Genomic DNA, 17,524 nt, shown 5'->3' with positions numbered 1-17,524 from the left:
TAGGGGATAAGCGCTCAAGGTGTGTCCCAAATGTATGGGAAAATACAAGAACGTCGCGTTGGGAGCACAGGCATGTTGATTATTCGAACCTTTGAAGCAAAGAGTCCATCATACGATCGAGCGTTCGTGGGGCGCTGCATAAAACGAATGGAATATCTTTGAAGAGACGTACATCATCAGGCGTGACGAACGCGGTCCTTCTGGTCCTTTTCATCCACAGAAGTCAAAGGCGCCGGCAATGCGTGGCCCCTTGCCTATTCTAAGAACAGTTCGCACAAGTATTAACACAGAAACCTGGCGTTTCAGGAGACTTCGACAGATTTATCGAGGAGACAAACATCAGAGAGCAGAGGTGCAAATTTATCAATCTTGGCGTGGTCTGGACAGCTTCACTTGCGGCTGCTTTCCATGCAGCACTCCAAAGCACCATCAGGGTCCTTTGGAATTTGAGGAGTTGGGGATGCATTCCAAGCGTGAAGACGTGGAAATGGCCAAGCACATGGCCGTGAGTGCACTTCTCATTACACATTCTTTACATTTAGCGGTAGGTACATGGTGGCAACTCCAGTGGAACACGCGCTTATTGCGCGTAGTGTCACGTCGTCTGAAAGCAACGCCCACCGGGGTTTTAATGGTCATTTGTACAGCCTCTATCCATGAATAAAATTGCGGTTACACCAAAACTTTTGCGTCACCTGGCGGCACCCTCCTGTACCGGTTGTTCGTTGAAGCAGCATTTGCCGCTCTTCGGATTGGCAGACTCAGCCACTATGCGTCCTCAGTGCAGCTGTTGATCGAATATAGATAACCTCCTCTGCAACAATACTCACTTCGATGAAGAATGTGCCGTCAGCAGACTATACCAATGACCAGTTACCGAAGTAAAGGCCCGGCGAAGATGTATTACAGCTCATTAGCGAAGAAAACCACAAGGCGTGTTATGCAGTAGATGAAGGCGATATACTTTATTGCCGGAGAGTGCAAACGCTGGGTGTTTTCTAGTGCAGGCGTAGAAATTGAGCTCTCTTCTCTCTCTCTCTGTTTCCCTCCCCCTCCGCATGCGTAGTGTAGCGAACTACACAAAACGTATTTAATCTCACTGCTCTTCCTTCCTTCCTCCTTTCTGTATTTAGTTCTAGGTACAAGATGCCAGCTCTAGGCTGCCTCTAAAAGCCAGAGCGAATACTGTTTCTACGGTAAGAGAAGAGCCGCGGGGCTGCCGGGATTTGTAGCCAATACACCCGCATACTATGGGGATATTCAACGCAAGACCACCGCGGAACTATAATCGGAAATTTCAGCATGATGTATAGTTCAGATGACGGATGAGGTATAGTATGGCATTGCCGCAAATTGGAATCCTCATAGAGGCGTCCTATTACACATGAAACAACGCGACTGACTAAAGCTGCAGCCATCATCAGTGTTACAGGAATCCTCGAGCTAATTTTTCAGTCATGATTGTACAGATATTACACAAAAATCTCCTGTGATACTTAGAACCTGCGCATTTTCGCGGGCACCATCTGTGATCCTCTCATATCCGCCATAGAAGCCGATTAAAGCGCGGGATGTCCACGATTAGTCGTACCTGCACTCCACAGTGTAACCATGAGCAACCAAGCTTTGTGAAGCTGGACTTCTCATTTACCTTTCACGACCCTTTGCTGCTTGCGCCTTGGAAAGTGATCTGCGCGATTATTCTGAACACCCCGGTTTGCTGCAGCGCTAAGACGAACACTGAAATGTTACCCACCTGCTCTTGTGTTACGGCGTCCCAGCACACCTACTTTCATCATTTAAAGGAAAAATTGCTGCCCACCTTACGTGAATGAAGAGATAGGGAACTGAGGATCTTCGTAGTTGTTAAGGATAAATAGATATATAGCCATGGTTGCCCACGATGGCTCTGAATGGTGCTGGCCAAAACTCCCCGGGCTACACATAGTATACATAAATACTGATGCTAGTGGACGGATAGATGGCCATCACTCCAGCACAATCGGTAGTGCACTGCACGGGTAATGGAAATGTTGTGTATTCGGTCCCCACCGGCGACGTGATCTTGTCGCTTACTTTCATTTCCTCCTCCCCCCTTTATTATTTTCTAAATTTCAATTTAATCCACTGGCAATTGCCACTATGCTTTCCTTGGCTTCATTAGATGTTGACTTTGTGTTCGCCCGACAGTAGCACACAGCTTACAGAGAAAAACCAAACCAGTCTCAAAAAAAAAAGTGCGACCGCTCGAAAAAACCTCATGGTCCAGGCACCCAACCATGCGCCAAAACCTATGGGGGCTGCTTGAATTCCCATTTGGGAAAACAATCAGTAGGCCATTACACTGCAGGGCGATGTCAAATTATTCGACAAGTCTAAGCACTGGCACACTAAACATGAGAAATCAGACATGTGGAACTTCATATGCTGGAGGAAATTTTATGAAAAATATAATTGTCATCCCCGTGACCGCAGCACAGAGCAACACAGCGGTCCTGTTATTAGTGGACGACAATCTTTCCTATCAATAATGTTCAACCGCATTGCGGATTTCCTCAAAATTCTTTGCAACATGGAGTGACTATGTGCTTAGAGTTCTGGAATAATTGGCTCCACTCACTGATGGGCGCGACCGGTTATACTTTCTTCGTTAGTTTAAGGCAAAGCGTTCGCCTGGGAAAGTTGTTGACCGCAGGCTTCTTCTTCGGACGGTGTCAAATTGTTTTATAGCGCAAAGCTTTCGGAGATACCAATTTGAGATCAGTGCGGCTTCGTGCTAGTGTTGAGTTAGGCAGCGCGAAGCAGTTCCGCGCTGCACCACTTAATATTGTGGAAAATAAACTAGCCAAAACCACCGCTCTTCTAATTTACATTGATGCTAGTGTCAGGATGACGACAACAGCTGTTTATTTTGATGAAACCTCTGCTGCCTGGCAGATTGTCCAATTAGGTGGCGAAAATGTTGAATGGGAAAGCTAAGCATAGGTGGATGGCATTTGTTCTATATTTCTCTGTGACTGCTTTTTCGGATAATATTTCATGTTTGCGTCACCCACGATGCGTTTGTTTTATTGCGATTGCAAATTATACGGGCACTCCACGCGCATTTTTGCCGTCGCCGTGATGTTGCACATAAAGTTCAAGGGCGATAGCACCGTCGCCACGCGTCGTATGCTATCTGTGCGAGCGAGAGCACGCGAGGGAAGCCAACGAGCGTGCTTCAATCTGACGCGTGCCAATCAAGAAAGCGGTGACCAAACACGCCGTCTTCCGTCGCGAGAAACGCCAAGGGGGCATGAGAGGGAGGGAGCGAGGGCGGCGTTGTGCTCCGGCGGCAACTGCGCATTGCGCGATCGGGCGCAAGGGGAACTGACGACGACGGCTAAACCTCGCGCGCCATATATAGAGGTGTGCGCCGTGTCGGCTTTGCCCGGCAGCAGCGTAGTGGTTGTTCCTAGTTGGCAGCGGCGGCGTCATCGTCGCAGCACCGGGATAATAATTGGCGGCGGCACATAGCCCTACTTCGTTGGCGGTGGTGGCGCCGGCGGCGCGGTAACCAAAACATAAATTTAGGAAGCCCTTTCCCTATATCCATCTTTGCTAAACTGATTGAAATTCTGGCCTTTCCATACTACTGGCCGAGGGGACCGAATGCAGCAGCACATATCTAAAAGCGTCTATGTTGAGTGTTTTGGTACATGCTTACTCCGTGAATAAGCAGAGCATTGCTGTTGCGTCGTAGCCGCAATAGTATTCTACTTTGCCTCGGTTTATATGAGATATTTTTCCATTGGCAAGGAGTCAAGCCATCAAGCCAAGGAGCCAAGACAGCACCGGCGCCCGTGACACTCTCTATGCATGTTAACCTTGCTTCCACTTCTTCTGAATGAAATTGTGTTCATACAGTGTGCTTTACGTAAAAAAAAAGATGAAAAACAAACACGCCTCTTTTATGACCAACTTTTGCTGGGTTCCGCGCTTATGCTTATGTTATAACGCGCTTTCCCGACATGACCGTAAGTGAAATCACTTTTTCTGAATATTAACCACCCTTTGCCTATGTAACTTTTCCTATAACGTCATTTTTTCATGAAGACAAACAGAATCAAAATAATTTTTTTGTGTGTGTCTGTAGCAGGTGAACATCTTATTTTCAGCTCAGACATGTTATGATGCCGTAGAAAATAAATTTGCTCAATTTGTTAGCTATTCATGACCAGTTTGAATGAACGAAGTGTGGATTAGCAGAAATGCAGTAATTGCTTCGATGCACTATTATTTCCCAAATAGAAAAAGTCAATTTTTAGCTAGCACGCTTCATTGTAGCTATCGGTGTCAGTTGCATACAATTCTTCACATGAATGCTACAATGAAACAGCACAATACAGTAGACTAGTAAACATATTTTTGTTACACGTGGAAATGTAGAAAAACACGGAATGCAAAGGACGGAACAATGCGAAAACTTCCAGCCGACATCTTAAATCCATCGGGGCCAGAAATTTCCATCTTGCTGCAAGTTGCATATTTCGTATTGATGCCGCCATCAGGCATACCGCCGATTCTACCTGCGACTACAGTGCCCACAAACCTGAACCCGCGATTCCGACATTCCGATGCCGCTGTTTCTTCTCGTTGCACCATATTACGCTTTTGAAGGCGGTGTTTCGGAATACACGTTGCGCTGACTTGTGACGGCACGCGTGCGCAGACGCATGGAGCGCAGGGTTACATTTCTTTGTATTGTGTTATTCATTGCTCCCCTGTTTAACATGATCCCATGCTTGAGACAGGCAAACAAATTAAACGACACAAAATAAACGAAGCTGGACTGATTGTAAAAAAAGGAATCTTTTTCAACGGCGTGCCCATCTCGCCGACAAGAAGCATTGGCGGCGGCGCGCAGACCTCTCGGCGCGCGTATCTAGCTATATATGGAGGAAAGCGGGGAGTCAGTGCGGGAGGGAGGGAGGGGGCTTTTACTCTGCAAACAAGTACGCACTTTGCACGGCGGCGCGAATTCGCGCGCGCCGCATTTCGGAAGGGATTTGCAGGTGACTCCTACGTTTGTGCGCGCTTTCTTCTCGCCGCTCTTGCGTTGAAGCGATAGACAACATGGAGGTCCCTTCGCTCGCTGCAGCTGCCGCGCTTGCTCACCCCAGCGTTTTGAAAGCAAGTGCGCGCACTCATCGAGCGTGTTGTGTTCATACTTGCTTGTGCGCGCTGACACCATGCCTGTTAATTCAGTTAGTAAAGGAATGTTTCCGAGTTTATACGGCCGAGAAAGCTAGTACGCTTACTTCATATAGCTGTTTACAAATTTCCCATCCCAATCAATGTTTCCACTTTCGGGCGAAACTGCGACTTTCTTTCTTACACCCTTTACACTTGAGTATATTGACCGCATTTCATCGCTAATAATTTATGGGCCGTAACATGTACGATCCTTCTTTAGCAAGCACAATTGCGTAGCGCTCAGCACTTCATCAGCTTCAGATCTGTGCGTATCCACCTGAGATGTTGACGTTGCAATAGAGACTAAAAAAAAGGAACGTCGAAAACTTACGAATGTCCAACTTCATGAGAGAACACCTGGACGCCATAATAACTCCCGGGGGGGTCTTCGCTCATGCCTACTTTAAATTTTTGGCAAAATCCTCCCACATACGAGTACCCTGGTAAAAGAAGCGCCAGTTGGTGTTCTTATTTCCATCTTTATTCAACAATGTTAGAGGCTTCAATTATTGCAAATATAACAAAAAAATGCGAGAGGATTGTAAAACGGATTTATGTATAAGATATGTTCAGTAACTTATTCTTAAAAATAAAATTTGCCACTTTTTACTGACGCAGCAATGTAGCCGTTATTATTATGTTGAAAGGACACTTTGAAAGTGCGCATCTCCCGCAATACAACTGGGACTGCACACGTGCATGCCATCATTTGCCGAACACATAATATGAGAGCCAAATTCTGGAAAATTAAATATTTTACAAGTTTAAACATATTTGATAACAGCTGATTACGTTTCGCACTTACGTACTATGGCTTCAGCTGTTATGGGCTCATTGCAATAGTTGTTTCGGCTGGCGATGGTGTCCGCCACCGCCACCGGCCCTGCCGCTGTCCGTAACAGATATCGCCGGCAATCAGAAAGAAAAATACCAAGTTGCCGCCGGAATCTAACCCGGGCCCGCTGCATGAGAGTCAGCTACCATACCACCGAGCCCCGACAGCAAAGTTTTTCTTCTTTAGTGCATGTAATTATCAGTGGTGTCATTCGTATGTTCTTACATTACATTTGGACAAAAATGAACCATTTTAATAGAACAATCAGAAAAGGTCTTTCCTTTCACATCTAATGGTATCCGATTCTCTCTTTTCAAAAAGACAACCAGTATTACAGCATACGATTTGTTTATGTTATTAGGATTCCATTCACATTAGAGAAGCCGAATGATCGACAGATCTGCCGAGCCACCTTCCTCGACAAGGTCTGTGTTTCGAGAAAAGGCTACTCAAATGCGTAGCGGGGTTGGAACCTTTGATCCAGTTTCTAAATGGAATTTGCATCTGGACGCTTGTGTTTGTTAGCCAGAATTTTAAACTTTCATTGGAGTGCGTAGCATGTGTGCAGCTCGTCCTGAGCCACCTGAGCACTTACTTGCTAGCATACAGCGGAATATTGCGCTATATCTAAACAAATCTGAGAGCGCGAGGAGACACGCAATGTGGCATGCGCGCAGCGCAGCGTCGGTATGGGCACATTTTGCATTGCTATCGCATATTATTACACCAGGTAGGACTCTATGCAGCGTATGTACAGGTAGCAGTACGACGAAGTTAAGGAAGGAAGTTTACGGAGATGTATACAGGAATAGTGGAAAATTTAGAAATTGTGCACCTGATTTGAAGAACAAGCCATGCCGAACAGTGCGGAGGTAAACACACGTTGGCTCCCGCTTTCATAAATGCATTCGGGCGCCTTTTCACGAAGAACCCTGAAAATATATACCTTATCGGAACCGCCAAGCTTCAAGTCATCCGCAGATACCAGGATTTTATCGGTGGCTGGAATGTTCCTCATAATCGGAGAAGTTTGCTCTACGAGCATGCCGACGAGGGAGCTAGCTCTAACATGCGCAGCCGGCTCTCAGCGCGGCAGCGCAGGCAGGCCTAATTCTAGCCCTGCGCTTTCGTTTTACCGCCTCTGTGCGCGACTGAAGCGACTACACGTGCGTTCATCGAGAGCGAAGTCATGCCTGATGTCGTAACCATGGAAGGTATTGACTTAACCCTGGAAGATCTTAGCGCTGCAGGGTGGATCACCTCCCTCAGCAACCGTAAAAAGCAGGAGACAAAGAGGCCGCCATTACGAAATGGCCAACGTGGCATCGTGAATAAGCCGGCTGACTACCGCACTACCATGGTGCCGGCTAAAAGTGTGTTGTCACAAGTAACTGCAGCTTCGCAACTTCCGAAACTACCCAAGAAAAAGATCAAGATTATCGTGCGCCCCAAGGGAAGCCTCGACGTATTCAAAGCCGACGTAGTACTGCTCGCTCTAGCCCTGGCCATGGCGGCGGCCCTGCCTGAGCAGCAAGCGAAGGAAGACACCGTGTGCCAAAAAGGGTATAGAAAACTTTATTCATCTCCACCGCGCACGCCTCTAATACGAGGGCCTTGGCGAGACTGAATAAAATTCATACCAAGTATGGCGCCTACGAAGTTTCGGTGTACATCGCCGCCCCCACGAGGGTGCGGGAAAAGGTTTAATAAGGCACATTGACCCCTCTCACGCCAAAGGAACGCCAAAGGAAAGGAATTGTGAACGAAAGAAATTCCAAGGCACTAGAAGCCAGACGAATCAGGAACTTCCACGTAGTCGCGATTGTATTCAGAGGCGTAGATGTACCGAACCTCGTTATATGCGGCACGGCCTTGCTGTCATGTGTGCTACACCGACGCCACGTCGACGCCTGCCATGCTTGCGGGCACGCAGGCCACCGAGCCGACGTTTGAATCAGCAGCGAGGAGTAGAGATCATCGGCTGCACCAGCTGCGGGGAGCGGCTCCATCCACAGTATCCGATCTCCATCCGGAGGGCGCTCGCGCTCGAGAGGACACCCCTGCCTAAAGTGACCCAATCGTCCTATATTTTTTATTCGAAGCATATTACTAGAGCTAAAGCTCAAACCAGCTCCTCAGGCGCGGCGGTGTTGCCTTCAATACCACGTGACACCATCATGTCACGACAGAGGAGAAACGGGGCTCCAACTCGTGCCGTCGCTCGCGGCGTCGCCTTCAAGGCTGACCACGTGACACCGTGACGTCACGACAGAGGAGAAACGGGGCTCCAACTCGCGCCGTTGCTCGCGGCGTCGCGGCGGTATATAAGCAGCTGCGCTTGCCTCTGCTAGACACTCACGAGGTGAGATGCCTCGTGGAGACAAAGCTGTTCGTTGGAATGGGAAGCGAAGGTTGCGGCGTGCTACAGAGACTGTTTCTAGGTGGCTTTGCTACGGCGCAGCGACTACGCGCCCCGCATCGGACGCGGTGAGCGTCGAGCAACGCAGCGTTCGGCGCGACAACGAAATGTGCGCCTGAGCAAGCGCCGCATGCCTGAGCCGACGCCGACGACACCGGCTTTTCTGCGACACGAGCTCCTTAACGCTGTCGCGCTAAAATAAAGGCTAGTTTGCTTCGCATCCTGGGCTTAACCTTAGCTAAGCTACAACCAGTTTTTTTCAACTATGTAACCTTTTCCTTTTTCTACAACACTATAATGGTATAATGTTGGCATTGTTCCAGTTCTCCAAAAATATTGAAGTCGTGACACGTTTCATGTAACGGTCCGTATGATTTTCAAGCATGACATCTGCAGCATCTTTCATTAAATCGGCTGTTATTCCATCTTGTCTTGCCGCTTTTCTTCCCTTACTGTGTGGTAAGGCCCTCCTGATTTCATAGCTAGCTATAGAAGGATCCTCTGTATGCTGTTCATTGCTACTTCGAATGGAGGTAGCGTGGCTGCTCTAGGCATTGTACAGGTAAGTATAGAATTATTCCGCTGTTTTTACTATATTTTCAAAATTGCTGATGATATATTGCCCTACTTATCTTTCAGTGCATACATCTTGGCTTGTCTTATGCTAAGTTTTCTACTCACTGATTGCAGGCACGTCCAATTCGTACAGCTTCCTCAGTCTTTCTCAGGTTATAATTTCAAATATCTCTAACTTTCTCCTTCTTGAACAATTTTCATAGTTCCGCGAATTCTATGGAATCTCTTAAGCTGAAGTCTTTCATTCTTTGCTGTTTCTTTATCAGGTTGTTCATTACTTGGGAGGGGTTACCAACTGGTTGCTTTGGCGCCTTACCTCCCGCTTCAATTGCTGCTTCTAAGGCGAGCTTAGTTGCGGTTTCATTCATTACTTATATGTCATCTTCATCTCTCTGTTGTATGGCTGCACGATTGCGTGCATATCTTTTTGCAACACCAGCTTGAATTGCTCTACTTTTGACCTTACTGCGTCTAGGTTGGCTTGTTTCGTCTTGACTAATTTTATTCTTTCTCTCTTCATAGAGAGTTAAATCCTAGACCTCACTAACCAATGTTAACGAAAGTTAAATCGTAGCCCTAACTAACCAACAGTGCCACATCCTGCACTGTTCTAGGATCTGCAGAAAGTATCAAATCTATTTCATTTATTGTTTCTCCATTAGAGCTTTTCTAGGTCAACTTTCTGTTGCCACTATTCCTGAGGAAGCTATTCATTATTCGGAACTTATTCCTTTCCGGGGGTTTTATCGACATTTCTCCTCTAGTCTTCCTAGAATAGATGCTGTAGTTGCCAAGTGTTTGTTCACCAGCCTGCTTTTCCCCCGCTTTTGCACTAAGTCGCTCATGACTACAGTATACTGAGTTTACACTTTTCTCATCACTAATTAAACATCATCGTCATAAAGCTGCTATATTTCTTCAACACCGTGACTGGAGGTTGGGGCTGAGGCTTGTAATGCCTTTATTCTATGCTTCCTATTTAGCTTTATTACGACTACTATTGCTCTTTCATTATTGTTGTAGAGTTCTACAATGTTGCCCACTATGTTCTTATATATTATAGATTCTACCCCGTATTGCTTGTTATCAGGGAGTCCTCTGTAGGATAGGACGTGGCCATTAGTCTGCACTGTATAAGTCTAACCAGTTCTGCTGGCCTCACTAAGGCAAATAATATTCCACACAATGCCTAATAGTTCAAGGAGTTCTGATAAGCTAGCTTCACTCGAGAGGGCTCGCGTGTTGAACGTTGCGAGGTTCAGTTTCCAGTGGCAGTTTGTCCGGGTTCAGAGATTCTTAGCACCCTATGCTGCGTTGCAGGTCTGACCGCCACTCTGTTAAGGTGCTCCGCAGCTGCTGGAAGACAGAGGACCGTGGTTAATTGCAGGAGTCATGAGTCAGTAGGGACGTCGTTGCCGAATGCTACAGCAGGGAGGCCAATTCATGTTCAGGTGAGCGAGTGTCTTCTGTTGAAGCTTAGTGGGTCTTCCTAATTTGGTTGCACCAGGTCTAGCATAGCCCAACTGGCTCTCAGCATTTTTTGCCAATGTCAGGCGCCCCTACAGGCCTGGATGTTTGGTGTACTGGAGGAGGATTCGAGCTTGCGACCTTCTGATTAGAGGCCCAGTGTTCTACCTCTGTCACATGCCACCGCCTCAGTCACATAGCTACCAATGAAACATTTCATAGCGGATACTTTAAAAGACCCGAGGGTTTGAACTTCTGACTATAGCAACCGAGCAACCGTAATAGTTTAGTGAGATAACCCTGTAGGCGGCGAGGCCACCTTATTGCACAGAATAGCAGCCCAGAGGATTCTACATGTCTAAAAACCAGGAGCCGCGTACTCACGGAGACACATTCATGTGCTTACTGGTCCGTCTAGACTCCCCACTCTCAGTCTGTATCGAATCGGGAATGTTATTCGTTTAATTCGCTACGTCAAACGCGCCTGTAACCTAGAGGGTGTCATTAGTCATACATGGTTAATACACTTCCCGCAGGAGACAGCCGTGCAATAAATGATTACGAGAACAAGTCGTGCGCTACATTGAGGGCCGGGCCATTGGGGGTGACTTAGGTGAACCGGAAGTACAAAGCTCTAATTTATGCTAGAAATCAGTGCAAAGCTAACGGAGCGCAACAACGGGGTACGTAGCAATGTGTAGCACTATTTCCAAACAGTTCTAACATGGTAGCTCGAGACGAGACGTAGGCACTCAAGCAGGTGACCATGAAAGCCGCTAGGTACACTCGACATTTTATTTAAGCTTAAACAGCACTTAAAGCGAGTTGGGATTGAAATACGGAAAGTATGGAAAATAAGGAAAGACTACCAGAACAAATGCATGACACGTATGACTTGTTCAGTCATGCATGACCATGAGCAGGACCTAAGTAAGAGGCGTCACAGTCGCCATGGAACAGCTGGAACAGCTGGCGAACAGGACAATTTGACTCACGTCATAATAGTAGATGGTAGGTGAACAAAGTTACTGCAATGTAAGCTAGACGGAGGAGGCTGACCACTGGGCTCATAGAGGCGAGGTAGTTCGCCGATGGGGGGGGGGGGCAATTAATCAGATTGGAATTGGCAGAAAGAAAATAAAGTGCAAAGGTGAGGTTGTGAGGGCAATGGACAAGGAGCGTAAAAATAACAACCACCTCATGACCGGCAAGGGTAACTCGAGCTGTTCACATTCTAACATTAGTCACCTTCGCAACATCAGCGACACGTACGCCTCGGGTCGTGGCAGGCCGAAGGATCTCGTTCATACGACGACGAAAACTGACACTCATGACAGAAACGAGCGCCCCAGTGTCAACCAAAGCTTTGACAAGGATGTCATCGACGTAGATTTGAAGAATGTCCTGGTGGGCATGTCAGGGCAGCTGAGCATTATGGGCCAAGGTGGAGAGTGCTGATTCTAGAAGCTGCACAATGTAGTTTTCTTGCAAAAAATGACGGTTAAAGGACGGAGAAGAAGAGCGCCGGCGAGTCGGTGAACGGGATGGACGGTTAGCGACGGCGTGTAACTGGTCCTTCCTCAGGAATACTGGGTCCCAACGATTCGGTTTGCAGACAACGGCTTGCAGTATGGAAGGCAACAGAGTAAGTGGGAAATGGGCTAGAGTATTCATTATGCAAAATAGAAGTGAGACGAGGAGACAGGACACAAGAGCAGAAAAGTGGACAACACGAACGCCGACTATCAACTGAATGCAGCACTGAGGCGAAAAAATGAAAGCAGACATGAAACTCATCTGCGCATGCTCAAGAATGGTAACACCACGCGTCAATCGGGTACACGTGCTGGTCTACGTGAGAGATAACTGCTAAGGCACTTCATCTCGTCCTTATGTAAGGTAATCGAAGGCTGACTCACGCACGCACTTCCACCATTAAAGATATGCCAAGCCTCTACCATAAGACACGTATCTTTGAACGCGTATCTTTGATTTTGCATAACGAATCCTTACCAACTAGCTCAGCTTTCTGTAGGTCTGGGCCAGAGGAGTGGGAGGGCCACTGGCTGCGGCATTAACAAACAATGTATCCGGCTCGACTGCGGAAATAGATAGGTTCATGATCGGCTGTTCTCCATTCGAACGGGTTTCTAGATCGATGATGCGTGTATGGTTCGTGATGACGAGGGTCCGCGGAGACTAGGGTGGTGTCAGGAGTGTTTATGGCACAGATAATAAGGAAGAGGCTAAGGTTCGCAATTTGCTATCGAACAATAGCCTGGATTATTTAAACAACCGGTGTCAAGGTCACGGATACCGTGGTTTATAAGAAGCTGGATATGCGGCCCCAAGTTTTCGGCGGACACTGCGGTTCACAGCGTCCGATGCGGTGCTTCACAAGAAGTTGCCTCGCAGGACGAAGATAAAGCAGTATTTGGTAAACGCTCGAACTGTGGCAAGATGCGCCGGTTTTTTGCTTGCTCTAGACAACGGCACTCTTTGAACAGGCGGTCAATGGTGGTCACGAGGGTTAAGGCGAGCACATTGAAGGCGTTGTCAGCGATACCCTTCAAATTGTGGGTCATCTTGTGCGTCTCGAACATGTTCTTGTCAGCTTGTAGACAACAGGCCACCACGTGTTGTATGTACGACAACTTCGGCTCAGTTGACGTCTGCGTACGTACCGCCATTTCTTTGACAGCAAGCTGTCGACCAAATGGGTTGCTGAAAAGGGCCTGGAGCGGCTGTTTGAACGTGTCCCAGCTTCTGAGATCTGAAAGCCAGACGCGACGGGTTCCGCCGAGGTAAACTGTGACGTTGGTCACCATTAATGCTGGATCCCAGCCATACGGCTCGCTGACACGCTCGTACATGGTGAACGACTGATCCACGTCTACACCGTTTGTCTTGAAAATGTCGCGGTATCGCGAGGCCTTGAGAGTGCAATAAACGTGGTAGTAGTCACAGGCGTAGCCGGCGGCGACGTGTCATCACCTGGTGGCATGGCGGCAGAGTCCAGGAGGCACCCGCTGCGAAGCTCTGTCGTCAGAAGAGCCCAGCGCATCCGGCAAATATATGTTACGTGGAAGCAAAGTGGGAAAAATATTTACAACGCGTGTTCACAGGCTATACTGGCCAACATGAAGCCAGCCAACATTCAGCAAGGCACGTCGTCGTCCTCAGATCAGCCTGTGCCCACTTATGGGCTAGTCCCACTAAATTCACAGGCCAACACACTCTTCATCGAGCAGGTCATAACAATATTGTGCCCGTTAGACAGATTTGTTTGCTGTAATTTTACTTTCTGATGACATGAATTTCGCCTTATAGGCACGTACGCGTTATGTGGTGTAGAAGAGAGAGCTAGATTTTCAGAACATTAGGCAGCACCTTTATTAAATAATCTTGTGGTGGTTATAGGAGATTTCAACGGTGTTTTGATGGCTCACGATTGGGATAGCCGTCGCCTATGTAGGCAGAAGCACTCAACTATGGAGCCTACGTGCAAGTGCACATTCAGGGTGGTAACAACACCAAAATTTTAAACAGTATTTGTCCCCAAACTTGGCGAGCAGCCATCACGGTTCATGAACTCGCTAGAAGTCACTGTGCATCACTGGCTCTATGTTTCGCATTGACCCATGTTAACATGCGACTTATGAAATTTCCTTAAATATTTTTACAACAATGCGCGCAGAAAACCTAGCAAACCTACAGCAATGAACGCCGAAAAGTAACAAACCAGTGTCACTCACAAGAACCCTCTCATCATCACCATCGTCATCATCATCACCACATCCATCACTATCACTTTTTCAGGTCCACTGCAGGACGAATGCCGCTGTCTGCGATCTTCAACTGCTCATATCTTGCCCTAGCTGATTCCAAGTAATATGTGCAAGTTATGCCTGCAAGCAATGTCTTATACACGAGTAAAATAGATGTAAATGCATCACTAATATTTACAAAGATCTTTTTTAGGCTGGAACATTACATATTATTTTGGAATCCATCTGCGAGTAGTTATTAGGAACGAAAATTGGTCTACCAAGTATACAATTAGTAAAGCACGGTAATCAGAAGGCTAGAAGCGGTTACGGCTTACGCGCAAGAGATTGTGTGCAGAGGGCAGATTGCGTAAGCGTGTCACAATGCTTGTTGGTGGAAATTTGTGACAGCTCCGTTGCTTTACATTAGCGACCCTGCGAAATGAATGCTACATAATTTATTTAGTTAGAGAAATTCATAGTCGCAGGAATTTACAATAAAATAGCAAGTGCTGAAAAATTCATATAGGCGAGAATTAGAAGTCGCTATGACGCTATGTCGCTAAGTCGCTATGACTATGAAATCGAAGTTGCGTATGAAATAGGTTATAGGTTACTTAAATAAGCGCCATCGAAGTCTCCTAAGTTTGTTCTTTAGCTAGTGTTTTAAAAGTATATTCGCATATACTCAAAGAAGGCAACATACACAGCGGTTATCGCCAAGGAATGTCTTACAAAGCAGCCTCACAGTGGTATAGCGGTGTTTGATGTCCTGAAACAGCGCAACAGTGCGTAGTTTTGTTCTATTTAGTCAGATATATGTTGTTTCTGCACCCTATTATCTGATCCATCACTGACGCCCTTCCAGGCGTGCAGATGCCAAGAATAGTAATAATGATTCTAAGCGTCAATCGGAGCAGAAAACGACACATCGAATAAACTGGACGTGAAAATTGTGTCCGCGATTACGTGGAATGCACAAAAGCGAACGCGCTAGGAGTTAAAAAAACTGAAAGGAAACTGGATCATGAGCTATTCTCCTTTTTATACGTCAGTCCACACCACCGAAATGAATGTTGTAAGTCACACTGAAAAGCGAAAGACATACCTCCGACCCAGGTCTGGAGAACTCCGTTCTCATAGAAGACCATGTCACGCCTGGAAAGCAACACAATCTTTTGTTTTACTCTTTCTGAAACCTGCAGCAATCGTTTTTATATTGATCTGCGCTGTAAAGACAACAAAGCAGCCTTCATCGATACTAAGCTGCCTCTAAAGGTTGCGCATACCGGCTTGATTAAATTACCCTTTGTAATTGCCCTCCGTGTGTTCATTCATGTTTCAGCGCAGATTCAATTCTTTTTTATTCAAGGTTCAATCTTCTCTTCTAATATAATTTGAGTACTCGTGCAGGCGTATTGAATAAGCAGCGCACGGATAAGCACTGCTGGGGAGAAGAGCCCCTGAGATCATTCCTAAACCCTTTCTTCGCTAGAAGATGCATTTCGGCGCTTCGTTAAGGCTGAGAATGATGTCATCGCAACTCTGGTAACTTACCCGGTGATTAGATATACCAAGTCAGAGTAAGTATACTCAGTTTTATTTTCATAATATCGCTTAAACTCTGCCAGCGTCTCTTCGTCTAAAATTTGATACTGGTCCTGTCTGGGATGAACAAGGTACTTTTCAGCCTAAAGCGGTAAAAAAGAAATGACACGAATGTTTCGTGGTTGCACCATTTTAAACTCGCGAAATATAAGGGCATGTCTATTTTCTTTCATACTCACTTTTTTTGACATAGTAATTCCTGAAATTCGGAGTTGGATCCTTGGTCTGCGGTTCGTAGCGTACCTCAAATTTACCTGTTCAGACGAAAGACGGTTACTCATATGTGAGCATTGGTTCAACACAATACGTAGCTCGTCATATTCATGAAATGTGAGCTCTCTTTTTTCAATTTAGAGCAGCTAAACGTTGTAGTGCTTGAAACTGCAAGAGAAGCCACACCTTAAAGGGCATCGCTATGTACCATTTGTTCTGAGCATTGTTGAGCACAAGGGCAAAATTAGTTAGGGCTTTCAAAATATTTATTCCCCACACAAGCTCGGCATGTGTGTGGTCTTGCGACTATCGAGTGGTGTAGATGTAGAATTTCTCCTCATACGTGGGCCAATCCCAAAGGTACTGCAATACCGGGCCAACCAGAGGCAGAGGTTAAGCAGGATTTAAGTACTCTGCCAACTTGCAATAAATAAGTTTAATATCTTTGGTCCTATTGCAACCCGTATCAGATATTGAGCTGATATGAACAGATACTAGACTATTAACCGCGTCGGCCATGTCTACGTTGACACCGCCCTCGCTTTGTCTCTGTTTAAAGCGATTGCGTATATCTCCATTTTCGTTCTCCCGTGATGGCGATCTCGTAAGCGTCTGCCAACCAGCACTACCAAGCGGGAAAAAATGCTCACCGTCCATGCGGCCGCGATCCCGCACACTTCGAACGTTTCACCGGAGCAACGGCTTGGTTTCGGAGGGAGTGTGTGGGGAACCAATTTTGTAGGGCTTGTGTTGTGTGTGACTGCTTGTGGTTTTCTAGTCGCGTCACAACCATTGCCGCACTGCGGGACGTCGACCAATGCACGATCGCCTTGGCTATCGTGAAGCAGTGTGTGCCCTCGGAGTGCGGTGAGGTGCGTGTCTATTCAATGTGCCGGGATTTTTTAGAAAAAGATGCCGTGCCGCTTGTTGCAACAATGCATGGGTATGTATTCCCATAGGTACCTCATTATCTTCCGAGGTACAATATCATGGAGGATCACCTAATCGCGCTTCGCCTTCTCTTTAGGTGCATACGGCGTTGGACACAAGTTAATAAATAACTCGCTATTAGGGGCCCACACATACAGCTTCACTGACCATTTACCTTCACAGAGTGGGATGATACTGTATTTTTCGTTCTTGCTTACACAATCCAGTTCACGCATACGGTCGTGTTGAAACTGATAGTTGCGGAATGCTTCATTATCACGGTTATGTCGGTTGTTGTTGCGGGAAGGAATGTTAGTGTGGCTTAAAAAAAGGGGGAAAGCTGACTTTATGCAGCGCTTGGCTGATTGAGAGTACAGTGAGCTGAAGAGGGCATACTTGTATTCCATGGGTATATCGTTAAAGGGGCCTGAACGACACCTTAGGCTTGGTGAAATAACATAGCCCGCGGGTACC

At 46.7% G+C, this 17,524-nt stretch overlaps 1 protein-coding gene and 1 pseudogene across 1 annotated transcript in view; both read right to left on the bottom strand.

Moving 5' to 3' along the window:
• The window catches only part of LOC135900184 (A disintegrin and metalloproteinase with thrombospondin motifs like), a 47,288-nt gene extending 31,381 nt beyond the window's left edge, over positions 1-15,907 (bottom strand). Inside the window, exons 1-3 of the mRNA XM_065429627.2 lie at positions 15,857-15,907; positions 15,408-15,457; positions 5,567-5,675 (exon numbers count right to left, since the gene is read on the bottom strand). Coding sequence (XP_065285699.2) covers positions 5,567-5,675; positions 15,408-15,450 — 152 coding nt within the window. The 5' untranslated portion in view covers positions 15,451-15,457; positions 15,857-15,907. The remainder of the gene's footprint in view (positions 1-5,566; positions 5,676-15,407; positions 15,458-15,856) is intronic.
• Positions 15,908-16,458: 551 nt separating this feature from the next.
• On the bottom strand, positions 16,459-16,639 carry LOC135900219 (U2 spliceosomal RNA; annotated as a pseudogene).
• Positions 16,640-17,524: the final 885 nt, after the last annotated feature.

This window comes from Dermacentor albipictus, chromosome 4, assembly GCF_038994185.2.
Source record: "Dermacentor albipictus isolate Rhodes 1998 colony chromosome 4, USDA_Dalb.pri_finalv2, whole genome shotgun sequence".
Lineage (NCBI taxonomy): Eukaryota > Metazoa > Arthropoda > Arachnida > Ixodida > Ixodidae > Dermacentor > Dermacentor albipictus.
The sequence above is the reverse complement of the archived record's forward strand: the minus strand, read 5'-3'. Positions and strand labels throughout refer to the sequence as shown.